At 53.0% G+C, this 14,251-nt stretch overlaps 2 protein-coding genes across 2 annotated transcripts; both read left to right on the top strand.

Annotated features, from left to right (window-relative positions):
- Nucleotides 1-932: 932 nt before the first annotated feature.
- Nucleotides 933-6,454, top strand: VOLCADRAFT_89943 (uncharacterized protein; the record flags this gene model as incomplete). Its single annotated transcript, XM_002949518.1, has 9 exons — nt 933-1,177; nt 1,812-1,849; nt 2,760-2,854; nt 3,069-3,276; nt 4,096-4,159; nt 4,650-4,752; nt 5,370-5,524; nt 5,855-5,984; nt 6,365-6,454. 9 exons carry the CDS (start codon nt 933-935, stop codon nt 6,452-6,454), a joined length of 1,128 nt encoding a protein of 375 aa, XP_002949564.1.
- A 1,302-nt stretch (nt 6,455-7,756) lies between these two features.
- Nucleotides 7,757-10,751, top strand: VOLCADRAFT_89942 (uncharacterized protein; the record flags this gene model as incomplete). The annotated part of the gene is made up of 7 exons (XM_002949517.1): nt 7,757-8,050; nt 8,271-8,327; nt 8,608-8,667; nt 8,851-8,982; nt 9,164-9,250; nt 9,537-9,574; nt 10,070-10,751. The coding sequence occupies 7 exons, from the start codon at nt 7,757-7,759 to the stop codon at nt 10,749-10,751; spliced, it is 1,350 nt and encodes a 449-aa protein (XP_002949563.1).
- Between the last annotated feature and the right edge of the window lie 3,500 nt (nt 10,752-14,251).

Below are 14,251 nucleotides of genomic sequence, written 5' to 3'. Positions count from 1 at the left end.
CCGTGGTTCTGCTCGTTTTGCGGCCGTTGCGTCGCAAGTCCACCAGGGTATTTCGCGTTAAGTTCCTTTGTTGGGCTACTGCACGTGTCCAATTGCTCGTGAGGCGCCAACCTTTTATCGTAGGAGAGGGAGGCGCCCTGCAACGTGTGTCCCCGTGTGGGTCAAGAGTTGCAGGTGTTTCTCGTAGCGGTGTGAGGGAGGGAGAATAAGTGCGCGGTCGTGGCTGTGACGTGCGTGACGGCTTTCACTCGGAGAAACAGCCGGGAACGAACTGGAAAAAGGAAGAGAGCATGGCGATCGTGTCGGTGTGAGGTAATTATAAAAGCATCTTGTGACGGCAAGGGCCAGTAGAAGGAAAAAGAAGCGCTCAGCAGCGTTGGCACGGGTGTGTGCTCATTGTCTTAATTACGTAACGGCAAGGAATCCGTGTTTTCAGAAGAAGCGCCGGATGATACCTCCCCGCATGCGTAGCTTCACGTCGTATGTATGTATGTATGCATGCATGTACGTTTGCAGATGCTTCCGTGAGCATGAACACGTGCTTGGTGGCGAGGAATTGTTAGCGCATGGAAGCTCCGGCGCCGTCGTCGTCGCCATCACCGCCGTCGTGGCTACATGCTGTTGGTCGGCCGTTGGCTCCGTTGTCTTGACGTGTTGCCTCCGTGGACAGCTTTTCGCAGTTTGTTAATTGGGTCGTACATTCTGGCCCTTCCTGCATCGGGGCAGACTGTTGTATGTGCACCCAGGGTGCTGATTGCTAAGTTGGTCTGCACCTTGCTATTGTGTCGTGCATATTTGTTGATGCTGTTACTATTAAGGACTTGCATCTTGTTGTCCATATCATCATCGCCATCATCATCATTACCACCGTCACATACAGCCTCCTCATACCGCATGTGGGCCTTCTCCCTGCAAAAGGGTTTGTGAATAGTATGTCCGACGAAGCGCGAAATCAGGCTGAAACGGCCATTGACGAGCAAAGCATGCCGTTGCCATGGCAGGCCGGCAGCGTGACAGTATACGGCCGTTGTCCGTCACATAGTACGGAAAGTGTACGGCATGTAGATGTGCTGGTGGTTGGACGGGAGGCCGCGACCAACAACCCATATCGCCGATACGGTTTGCGGGAGTCTCCTCTGAACGTGACAAAGCCGCAGTTTACAGTACCGCGCGAAAGGTGGATTGCGAATTGGAGGGTGCTCACCGGGGTTATAAAATTGATAACTTACGAGCAACATAACTGCGACACTGCTGGGGTAGGGAGGATTTGTGCATGATTTGAAATCCTGACTTTTCTGTGCGTGTGTTGGATTTTAACAGTGAGACATGGATGGACCTTAAACCAAGAAATATGCCGAAACATGTGAGCTGGAGGCAGCCTTTTTGTGCATGTTGACCCAAGCTAGCATGGCAGGGTTGTGCTGTAACATATTAATCATGCTGAGCAAATTCCGCGAGTCGGCTTCTGCGTCACGCTAGCACTGCAGACGTCCTCGGTTAACCCCGCCAAGCCTCGTTGTGTTGTGCGCATCCTATGCATTTCACAGCCGGCAAGGGGTTTACGTTTACGACTCGTCATGTCAAAACTACCTTGCGCGGAGTGCTGTGGACATAAGGAGCATGCTGACAGTCTAAAGTGCCCCTTGCTGCGGGGCCTCCGGATCCACCACACCCTTCGTCCGCCTCGAAATCTAATTTAATCATGTTTGACCCAGTGGTTTTAACAGCTGGGGCTGTCTTGTCCCGAAGGTACGGCCTCGCATCCTTCACCTTTGCTGAACAAGACGTTGGTTATTGTTGGGGGACCACAGCGCACCCTGCGGATCCGCGAGCAACTGCGGCGGTGAGGGTGCGTGGCGTACGAGCCTGGAAGTTGCAAACCTCACCTTGTTTGCGGTGAGGTCTTGGTCGTGGATGGCGGACCGCTAACATGAGCGGAATAGGTCCTTGTGATGCATCTGCCACCCATGCATGATGTAATGGTAGCCACAATAAAAAAGAATAAGCCCTCGATGGGGATAGGTTTACCGGTAAAACACTTCAGAGAAAGAGTTGACTTGTCTGGGAATTGTGTTCGCAGCTTGAAACACCGTAACCTTAATAATATAGAGAAATAAATTTATACGCTATAGTGTCTGTTAAGCTAGCCTGTCCTTACGGCCACAGTGCAGGAGCAGCGGGGGAGGGAAGTTCCGGAACGTGAGGGCGTTACGCTGGACTTATACGCCAGAAGTCATTTATTTCATTCCAGCTACAATTGTCATCTCGACAGATCAGTAACAATGTTTCGCGTATCGGCTGAAGCTGCCCTCAAAAGTAATAGAATAGAGGTCCTTTTTTAGCTGCTGGTTATCGATTGAAGCTCCTGAGAGCAAGACGAGCGCGGTAAACGCAGGATTTGTATTGATGGTGTTCTTTTAGGAGCAATCTGGGCGACTTCACCTGGATGCATTCTTGGATGAATTGTACGGGGCCAGCTCAGCATGGCAGATATATATACTGTGTGCCTCTTTGCGAGACATGTCTCCTAATGAGTTGTGTAACATAACACGTGAGCGCAGCAAGCTTTACTTTAATAAACTTCATTTCTTCGCCCGAAAGTTTTCGGAACAATCTCGGACGTTTTCCAGGCCCTGGAAGGGCTGCTAGCGGGATGGTGCTCCACATGCTAGCCGTCTTTGGGCGTGGTAGGTATACTGGCGCAGCAACTTTATTGGCGCATTTATTTTCTGACCTGCCTGCCTTCATTGCTGGCACAGAGACCGCGCATCCACCAACTCTCATAGAGTCTGAAGAGGCTTTGAAGAAAACCCATCAACCGGTCCTTGCTGACGAAGAACGCCAGGCCGAGGAGGTCAGTCCCGGGATCTCGGAAACACGTCAGGCAATTGTACCGTAAAACCCTATCACGACATCTTTCTGGACCGATTTTGATTCTTCCTTGGCATGTTAGCTATTCCTAGCAAAATTGATGCGGCCAGAAGCGGTTTGGTGTTTTGTTGTTTTGCTTCTCCGGAAGCTTGCCATCAACGGTTTCTACCTGCTTTTGCCGCCTGTACCCCTAACAGGAGCTATGTGCTAAGTTAATCGAGACTGTGTTCAACGCTGCAAAGCCCAGCACGCGGCATAAAATGCTCCTGGGCAAGGGCAGTGGCATACTTTGGGAGGCCTCTCCCTACTGCAGCTATGCGATGCGCGACGGAGTGCACGTCATGTTCTCCGGAGAGGTCAGCGAATGGCCAGGTGGCGTCAACGCGGTCTCGGCTGCGCATGACGGTATGTGGGGTATCCGCGCTCCACGGTCCTCAGGCAGTGCTCTTTACATTGCGGTATCCTAGGGGAGCTCCATATATTAAGAGTCGCATTGACCTACATGCAACTTTATGCGAAAATATTATATGTTATGCAACCGCGAGGTTATTGCGGCGGTGGTGAAGGCGTTGCATTTTTGACGTTCGCGTTGCGTTCCTGATGTATGCTGCCGAATATTATCCGAGAGGGATTTGGAAGGATGTGCGAGTTGTGACCGCAAAGCTGAACCCGGATCCAAATGTCGCCTCTGAACCTTCATGCTTGCTGCTGCCATGGTTGGGTGTGGGAGATACGCAGCAGCCTTCCCGCGTTTGTCTGAAGCCCTCCACTCCCCACCTCTTATGCGCGAGGGAAAGATAAGCAACGCGGTGTTGAAGCTACCTCCTAACTCCCATTACCTGTATCGTATGTATGGTATCAGTCATATAGCTGGTGATTACCTAGACCACAAGGGTGCATTGAGTAGCCGTGGACTTTGTTTCCACTAGCTGAATTGCAACAACACACTGAAAAGGACAGGGAGCGATACGGTCGAAATCGCCCACATACCCGCGGGATAATTTAAGAAAAATATTCGGGAGATATCTGGATGAGTCGGAGTCATAAAAACATAGTGGAGAGGGCATTAGATACCGATATGAGAGAACTTCCCTTGTGTACCACTCGGGCCGACTCTGCAGCATCTTGAGAAGCTGCAGGACTGTTTTTAAGGCGGATTTGGCAGGCAATAGACTTACTGCAACCTGCTGTATATACTGCTCGTCCTTCCCCGCTTACCTGCAGCATTTGTGCGCAACACCCCCCCGCTCGAGGAGAACGACGCGCACTGGCTTCTGGACTTCTACAGGTGCGAGGGGGCCCTCCTTGTCCTGCGCATCTCTAGGGTCTGGCCAAACTCATTCAAGGAAGGGACCGTTGGCCTGTACAGCCCCTGGTGTTATTGCAGGGGTTGGGAGAAATGAACTGTGCAGAAAACATGCTATTAAAGAAATGGTGGACCTAAGCGATCACCTTAGCGAAGGGTTCATGCAAGGTGTATTATACGCACACAGTCTTCGCTTCGTATATAGATCAACAGCCGTATTTATAATTTGAACACACATCTCTGCCTCGCAGTTGAACGTGTGCTGCTGTCGCTGCTGTCTCTGAATCGTTTAGATTGAACATGTCTGTTGTAACTTAGGGGCCCGACATTTATACCTTTATGCCTTGTCTTGACCCATTCCCCATCCTGCCATCCCATCCATCGGCCCTTGCCATGCAAGCACTGACGCTCATGCTCCCGGGCCCACACCCATTTCCCTCCGGTCCCTCTGCGCACCATCTTTTGTTTACAGCACGTTCGGCAAACCCACCTCGGACAGCACTGCGGCCACCGCGCTCGAATGCATGGCCCAGATTAAGGGCAGCTTTGCGTTTGTCATCTACGACTCGGTCCATGTGAGTACTTGATTGTTCCATATGATCATCAGTGCAGTGCCGATCCCCAAGTTGTGTGTTGCAAGGTACACCTTTTGGGAGTCTGTCCCTGCCTGCCTCTGTTCGTGTACAGTATGCAGATAACCGAAACTATCTTCATCGGCGCACTGCTGCGCTCCCCCCCTTGGCTTTCCCTCGGCTCCAAAAGCTGATCTGGGTTGGGCCCGGTCGATTGAGGGTGTTATATCGAGCGATCTTCGGCGGGTTTTGTAATGACCACTTAGAAATACCCTCTAAAGGGGCGTGGGAGGTCCTAAAGGGAGACTGTCCTCTTACTCCTGAGGAGGCTTATCCAGCGCATTGGAGCTCATCATCGGATTTGCGGCGGCCGAAGGAAGCAGGGCAACGCCTTGTGTTCCATTTTCCTCCTCACTACAGCCAAAGGAGGGCTCGTCCTCTGGGGAGTAAATGGGGAGTCGATGTACTCGGTATCCCTCATATACCCTGATTCTTAAGTACTGGATGTGGACATGCGGATATCACCAGCATGGATGCCTTTCCTGGGATTCATTTAATTAACTAACGAATACGTATCCGCTGCCTGCGCGCTAATTTTGCCTATTCCGCTTGTCGGACAGCATCGTGTGTTGGCGGCCCGCGACCCCGAGGGCACCCAGCCGCTGTACTGGGGCTGCACGGATGCTGGCCAGCTGCTGTTTGGCTCGGTAGCCGAGGACCTGGAGGGCTGCAACCCCACAGCGGCGCCCTTCCCCGCGGGCACCCTGTTTGCCAGGTAACAAACAGGGAGCAGTGCAGTGGTGGTAGCAGTGTCAGGCAGTGCTGCGTCCCTCGTCCCCCTCCCTTGACCTTTTGGATCCCATCTGGGTCGGTTTTGTTTTTGCTTCCGAGATCAATTTCCCTACCTTCCTTACCCTTTCCTCATTCTTTGGACCGTTTAAAATTTAGTCGTTTCCTAACCGGTGTCTATTTTGTTTTATATTGACATGGCTGCTCCTATGATTATTCTCAACCTCATCTATCCTCTCTTCTCCACTTAATCCTTCCCTCCGACCTTCCACTTCTTGTTTTCCCTGCTGTGTACGAACTGTTTGATGTTCTGCAGCGAGCGGCACACGGTGGCGTACAGTCCTGGAGACTACGGCTGGGTCATTGTGGACGACGACTACCCGGGGCTGCTGATGTCGTTTGTCAAGATGAGCCTGGAGGGGCAGGCCGGCTTCAGGAACGTCAAGGTGAGTGACGAACTTCATAGACTGCATAAAAAGCCCTGCAAAAAATGGTGAAAACGAAGACTATGTTCAGCTGCTGCCGAGTTTGGGTTCAGGATAACGGGTGCGGAGGGGATCTAGGCTCCTAGGCAGCCAGCACCTCCGTCGTACCCCGTCTTTTTGCCTTCGTCGGTGAAGGCGCTGGTTGGTTGGTTGGCGACATGGATTGGTTGGCAGCGTAGGATAACCATGCATGCCAGATCCCATGCCGATTATTAGAGGGCCCTCCTCGCGCCCTCACCTACCTACCTGGAGTTCACGACCATTTCCTCATACTTCACTGTTTACAGACCTGACCCGACCCCACCCGATCCCACCCACCCTACCCTACCCTACCCCACAAGGCCATCCCTCGAGTCACGAGCAAGGGTGTCGTGTGCGGAGCGGTGTACAAGGTGTCGAGTGTCCCCAACATCGACGGAGGTATTTGCTGATGTCCGCTAACCATCCTGATGATGCGATGTTGATTAGAATGAAGGGCTGCTGAAGGGGCTGGGAGGAGAGGTCCACTGCTTTTAGTGCTGGGGACTGGAGCAATACCACTACTATTGCTTATTACTGTCCTCTTGCGCTTCGCCTCGGAGTTGAGCTAAAAGAAGGGACTGCGGAATAGTATGTGTGGGGGAAGGGATAGGACAGGTAGCAGCGGTCAGCGACGATGATAACGGCAAGGTTGAGAGAGGAGCAGAAGCTATAGAATATGCCGGAATGGGATCCGGACCAGACAGACCTTGGGGTCGCCTATGCACCTTGTTCTGGCGACGCGGCATCTGGCACTTTCAGGACTTGTACATGGGACGTGTGTGCATGTGTGCACAGTCGTCTTGGAAGGGATTTGCCTCCGTGCCGCGGTATCCTTTGTATGGCGTCGTGGATTGGGGAACGTGGCGGACTCTCCTGCCTGGAGGCGGTGGACAGATACGCCGATGGAAGTGGACTTCCTTGTCGAGGCATACAGCGGGTGTCGGCGGCTCTTTCGCCGCCCTCTCCTGGCGACATTCCTGCAACTCTGGTCTCTTGTGGACTAGGGCCGATGTCCTTTTTCTGTCGCGTTGGTTCGGATTTTGGTGTGTGCGTGTCTAAGAATTTTGTGACTGCGTTCTAGTTTGCTGGAGCCGCATTTGCTTGTATGGGTTCGTTGGACATGACCCGTTCGAGGCAGAAGGGGAGGAGGTTGCTTGTCTACGTTGCTGCAGATGTGACCTCGCGAGCTGCCGATCATTGTCCGCAAGTCTGCGTGGCATCGGTATTGTGTGTATTAATGAACCGCTTGTGTGCATAAACCATTAACTGAAGAACACATTCTTGCGAAACAGATGTGCTGCCCTAGCTTCAGTCGTCGTGCCTCGACAACGTGAAAACCGGCGCAAAACCTGCCTCGAAATCGCTGTCGGTGACCTCCTTGGAAGCTAACGCTATTTTTAGTTGACAAGACTCCCTGTACAAATATCCTCATGCTAGCTCAACAAAGTACTTAAATCAGCCATTACTCCGTCAAATAATTTTCATAGCAGCATCGAAAATTAACTAGTCTGAGAAGGGCAACCAGAATATCCTTGTTCCGCTCTAGGCTTGGAAAGATCAGTTTGCAGCCTGCTGCCGCTTATCTCCCCGGGATGGAAGCCGAGCGTGCAACTCGCTACGTCGCTGCGATGGCCCACATCCACACTCAAGCTGAAGCGTCGAGCATTCGCTCCGCCAGCACTGATCATGTCGAAGTGCAACTTCCGCCAATGATGGGCGAGGGCGATCTGGAACTCACGTTCCCGGCTGACGACGTCAGCGGCGTCGGTGGCGGTGGAGCCATCCGGTTGCGTGCCCACAGCTCCATCCTAAAGCTCACCTCCGCCGTTCTGGGCGCAATGCTGAGAGACCTGCAAGGCAATAACGGCAATGACAGCTACGACGGTGACGTCGATGCCGGTACCCATCCGGCGCTGTTGCGACTTCAGCTGGACGACGCCCCCCAGGGTTGGCGCGCCATTCTGCCCATGCTGTATCCGAGAATGAGCGCGCCGCCCCTGACCTGGGTGGGTACCCGAGTGGGGTTCACGAGGGGCTGCAGGGTTTGGGTACATCAGTAACGGACAGGCTAAGACTGCTTACTCCTGTGAAAAGCTGGCAGCAGGTACACAAGGCATATACATACACCGTGTTACCCGCATCATCCCCTTCTTCCTACATTAGGTGGTTTCCCTTCGGGGCACCTTGACTTCCCCAGCTCTGTCATTACCACCAACAGCACCGCAGCTCACCACCACACAACCAAAACATATTCATATAGCAAAGGTGGCGGTGGAGTTGAAGGTGGGTGGCATGAAGCACCCGATCGATGGTTGGGGCAGCCCGAATAGTCCACACCTAAGATGTACAACAACCCAGTGGCGGCCATCCCCGGATCTGTCCCTCTGGCATCCCAGTGCCGGCATTTGTCCGGCATGCTGACCCCCGTCCTAAAATCCTCCGCTGTAAATGTCCTCCAAGCTATCCACCCTCGGCTCAGAGCCTGATTTACCCATCTGTGTGCGAATGTGTGTGTTACATTTACAAGCACGAGCTGATTAAACCACCGGTGTCCACAAACCAGGCTGATGTACGGCTGGTCATCGGCATCGCACACAAGTACGACATACCGCTGGTGCTCCAGGTGGGTCTTACTTTCTCACCGCGAGATTGGTTTGTTCGTTTTACGGCGCGTACGGCAACGCACGCGTTTTGTGTGTTTGCTATGTCGAAGGCGAAGGTGCGCGCTTACCTGCCAGCTAGGGCAGGCAAAGCCTTGCCAGCCCCTCAACCATTGCCCTGCAGTCTGGACCCTCCTGTGCCGCAGGCCAACCTGGTTTTGGCCTGTCTTCATCCCCTTGTTAACAGCTCTGATCCTCCCAAAAACAGATCCTCCCAATCATCCGCATCTCTGCCTAGCCAAGTTGTCCTTGCAGCTGTTGCAACCACACCCGCAGCAGTAAGCGAGGATTACATACATACATGCATACGTACGCACACACGGGGTCCAGCCAGGGCCCGCAAATCAGCATAACTAAGTGAGCAGGCTTGCTACAGCCCCTTTGCTGCTTACGGAGGCGTACCCCCAGCCTATGATTCCCTGCGCTTTGCCGCCTCCGTGTTGCCGCCTCCATGCTCAGGCCTGTGAGCAGTTCCTTTTAGGAGAGCGTGACGCGCCGTTGAGCTATAAGCGCTCCGATCCTAACTACGTTTTGTACTGGCTTGAGGTACGGCTGTACGCCAATTTTTACGTACAGGCGCTTCATGCTCTCTTGCTGTTTCCTTGCATGCGTAGCTTATTAGTGTCTCCTGGAATGAAAACTGTTTTGCTGTTAAGTTGTTGTGCCAAATGCATTTTCTCCTGTATTTGTGTGGAGTTGCTTCAGGCTGTAGATGCTGCTTTGCTCTTCATCACCACACTGATTTGCCCACCCCAAATCCTTCCGCTTCTCAGCATCACTGTTATCTGACTTTTCGCTGAGCTGCTGCTGCTTGGACCCACAACCGGTGCAGATCAGCGAGCGGCTCCATCTGGATGCCTTCCGGCAAAGGTGGGTCAGATAATGGCCGTACCCTTCAGGGGCGCACATTGCACAGCCTTCTCAGCCTCCCGGCCGTACAGGTCGGCCTGCAGCGCTTGCGAGCGATGACAGCCACTCTTCGTGCCACATCCATTATTTAACCACAACCAAGGAATGATTGATGCCGATGGCTGTCAGCTGCGGTATCGCTGGTAGTTTACAACATGTTAAGAGCCGGCCAAAGACCGGCTGTATGAAGCTCAGCGATGAGCTGAATTGTTAACATCCTTGCACCTCCCCCCCCCCCATGCTCCACTTCTTTGCCGGCTCCTCACACAAACTCGCTGGTCCCGTCTCTCCCCTCTCCTACCTACCCTAGACCTCTGGCCACACTGCTTGTTGGTCCCTGTCACCGTCCTGCCTCCTTACTTTTCAGAGGGCCTAAGCTGATCCACCAGGGACGCATCTCCCCCCTGCACTCCGCCTCACCCGACCTCCCCGCGGGGTATCCCCCTGCGAGTCCAGGTGCTTACGTTACATCCGTACCGGCATCGCCGCCGTCGGCGGCACCACCAGCGGCTGCGACTATTGTGTCGCCAGCGGTGGCGGCAGCGGTGGTGGTAGTGGTGCGTCTTCTTCTTCTTCTTCTTCCCGTTATCGCGCGCTGACGAGCCGCTATGCAATCTGCGTGTGCGCCTGTCGTACCTGTGGCGGCCATCGGAGGCTCTGCGGCTGCGATCGGGGGATGGCGGCTGCGGCCCTGGGCGCAATCGGTGTTGCTGCGATGGAGGCGTCAGGGCGGCAGCAGCTCCGGCTCCATGGGCTACGGTCTCAGGGCCTTATTGAAGCTGAGGGCGTCATCATTCGCTCTGCTCTCGAAGCTGAACTGGAGGCGTTGGGGCGTCGGGCGGGTTTTGGTGAACGGGACCAGACAGTGGCGGCGGCGGCAACTGGCGGCGGGTTTCCACCTGCGCAGGTGCCTGTACGGCGCCGTACCAACGGCATTGGTGAGGCCGCTGAGCTTTCCCTGCAGGCTTTATCTAGAGGCCTGCGGCCGAGCAGCTTCGGTGGTTACAGCCCCGCGAGCGCTGGCGGCGGCAGCGGCAGTAGCAGGAGCGTTGTGCCGGTGCGGAGTGTGGTGCTGAGGGATCGGGAGGGTCTCAGCCGCCTTTCCGTTAGGTCGTTGGTGGATTTGTTAGAGGTGTGAGATGGAACTACAGCTCCCGTACAGCCACGGGCGCGAGGCAAGCTCGAGACTCGTCTGTCGGTGCGAGAGTGCGCAGGGCGATAAGGACGCCGCGATATACGACTGATAGGTGCAGTGCATACAATGCGAGTGGGGAAGCGAGATGTATTGCCATCTGGTGCAATTTGGCGGAGGAGGATAACTGGTTCGCGGATGTATAGATGGTTGCGAACATTAAAACGCACGTTTGCATGCTACAGCACCGCAGTCGCGGTTTTATTTTAAGTGGAAGGTGGAGATTGACTGATGGTACTAACTAGAGTCTTTTAAGTGACGGAATGAATGCAAACGTAATAAACAGAATGATAATTACTTAATAGTCCACGCCATGGATGGTCGTAGCCTGCCTAACCTGAGGCTGATCATATCATTTATTATAATACTAGGCTTTTGGCACAAGCTGTTTATAACAATATTACTGGTCCATTTTTTGGCAACATTTTTTAGAGCCAAATGCGGCTAAAACAAGCGCAAGCTCGTCAGTTTAAGTGGACCTTGTATTTCGCAAAATAATTCTGTGGATGTTTATGTAAATGGCAGTTATTGCAGAAGGCCTTTTGGTAGGCTTAAGGAAAATAAAAGGATTGCAATGCGTTCTGACAAGCTTGATTCTACGAGAACCTCCGAGATTTCCTTATAGCCAGTTCACATGCTACGTTACGTTAAGACTTTTTGGGAAAAGTGGTCGGCTCGGACATGGTAACGGTACGTTATCGGTAAAGTGGACGAAAAGTCTAAAGTGACCGAGGGGGGGGGTGAATTTCGTCAAACGCTGACCCCTCGTACCGTTACCTGAATTGCATCGTCAATTTCGCGAGTTATAACAAACGGCCAAGCCCAATCGCTTCTTTTTGTGGATAACATTCACAGTGATGACATGTTTGCTTGACGTGTGAAACGCTTTGCCCGTCAGAAGCAAGACAGATGGGAGGGTACGGGAACAAAGCAACACCTACGAATATGTTATACGCTTATACCAAGAGTCAATATATCAGCATAGGTCAGAACTAGTTGCATGGGGGATGTGTGCTGGGTGGAGGTGCGGTCGCGGCCGCGCCAGCCATGGCGACCGGAGGTGGAGGTTGCAGCGGAGGTTGCAGCGGCACGGGTAGTGGCACCGAAACCAAGTCCACCAGTAGCGCACTTCGATCGTATACATACACGTTTTGTTGGGAGCGCGTGGAGAGCGGTGCTTTCAAGGTGCGGCTGCTGCGGTGCCGTGTGTGTGCGTGTGTTAAGCTGTTGGCCCTTGTACACAGTACGGCGCTATAAATACGCGCGTAGCGCGACCACCAGCATCTCGAGAGGCCTTTTCAGCGGTTGCCAGCTACTACAGCCCTCCTGACAGCCGCCATTCTTTCCTAGTTTTCCTAGGGGTGGAGGTCCTTGTGTTGCAGCCTCCTCAACGCCGAACTGGTTAGGTCAGCTTGCCTGCAGGGACAGCTGCTTCATTGCATGTATCGATTCCACGGTGTCGCCATTTCTGTGTGACAGTGGTGGCCGTAAGGGCCGGGAGGCTATCCGCCTCCTCCTCCTCCTCCTCCTCCTCCAGTCAATCAAACACCCATGTCCAATGATGAAATTCCTGCTCAAGGTCCACCACAATTTCCTCTCCGTTTTTCTTCCCATTCTTCGTACATGGCGTACCTGCCCCGCATATAGATACATGCATACATGCATACAGGACTGCTGGCTCATAGCATGCGTCCGTGTTGGGATCCACGCACTTTGAGAGGGGATGCTGTGAGAGGATCCTGCCGCCACACCGCATCACATCATGCAACGACACACCCGCCGCACCACTACATTTCCAGCTCCAGCTGCCAAAGGGAATAGGAAAACTCAGGATTGGATCCCATGGAGGATTCATGGATCCATGTCATTACGACACACACAGTTTATTATGTGCCGTATGTTTATGCAAGGGGGAGCCCTGTCGTTTGGGCCATCCACCGGCGGGGCAAGCGAGCATACAGACAAGTGGAAGCTTTGCGACCTAACTAAGCCATATAGTAATGTGTCAAACTTTTGCAGCATATTTTAGTCACCTGTGTGTCCTTCCCTTCAGCTGTGTGGTCGATGTGGTGTTAGCGCGTCTTAATCGGTGAGATCCGACAGGACGGATTCGCTCCGTCAAAGACTGGACTCTGATCTCAATAAAGAGAATATAAGCAGACGCTTTAAAGCTGTTACATGTTTGTTGACTGATATCCAACTTATGCTCCCTCCCGAGTATAAATACCCGTTGCTTAGGAGGCAGCAACAAATTCTAGTGTACGGTGTCCCTTTCAGACCACCTGTCGGTCGTCCCGACCGAGGTGTCAATCCAGGGTGGTTGTCCGAAGACAATCGAACGGTTGTTCCAACCGAGGTGTCAATCCAGGGTGGTTGTCCGAAGACAATCGAACGGTTGTTCCAACCGAGGTGTCAATCCAAGACATTCGTAGACTGTTCCTAGACCAGTCTTTATCAAGCCATGTCTTAATCGCCTTGCGATTTGTTCTGTACGCGCTACAATAGGCGGGCATGGAATCAGTCATGATAACTGGAATTCAGGAAACTCGGCCGAACTTATTAGCAGTTGGACCTCCTCTGTCCTGTGTCGTCCTGTCCTGTCCGGTCTGGTACTCTCTCTACCTGCACTGTACCGCAGTGCGGTCCGGAGAGGCCATGTTGCGCGGTGGCAGCTGTTTATTTGTTTTACCACCTGGCTGGCAGACCCCTTGCGGGCTGGTTTGCCTTTTGTAGCCCATATTCAATTTGGGTTGCTAAAAGCAGGTCTTTTATCCCATGTCTTCCGGATGTGTGAAACAGGGGGGTATATCTTCACCCGTGGCAACTACCCTGCAAAACTCTGCCTTCCCCGGTATATCGGGGCACCCTCATCCTGTCATCCTTGTCAACTTCTCAGTGGATCGCGAAGATTCCGCACCCATCACCAGCATCCAACGGAATCTGCCGGGTCGCCAACAGCCCAATTCCATTCCTAGACGGCTCGCAGGTTTTAACTTTATCCCAGGTCACCACCATCCATCAACAAGTGGCGGAAGGATTTTCGACCCTGACAGATCTCGATCCCGGGATATTCCGGGAGCAATGGCCTCGCGCTACCAGTAGTGCCAAACCCTGAATGGTTACAATAGATCATTCCTGTCCTTACAGCACATACGATATGGCGTGCCGTACACATCTGTAAACAAAGCCAAATCCAGAGAACGAAGAGGGCAGTTTGCACCCTCTGCATTTCATTCTCCTTTTAGAAATGATCACCGAAACAAGGGTTGGGTCGAAAAGGTGCCCGGGATATGTACTGAGTGAGGTCTGATCTGATTGCACTGGCTATTTGGGTGAGTGGCTCACATGCATCATGTGGATATTTCCATTACAGATGTGTACAAGCAAGGCTCATAAGCTTTGGAATTAGAGAGAGTCCAGGCTTATATCAGTCAGATGTCCGGTCA

Source organism: Volvox carteri, assembly GCF_000143455.1.
Source record: "Volvox carteri f. nagariensis unplaced genomic scaffold VOLCAscaffold_14, whole genome shotgun sequence".
Lineage (NCBI taxonomy): Eukaryota > Viridiplantae > Chlorophyta > Chlorophyceae > Chlamydomonadales > Volvocaceae > Volvox > Volvox carteri.
The sequence above is the reverse complement of the archived record's forward strand: the minus strand, read 5'-3'. Positions and strand labels throughout refer to the sequence as shown.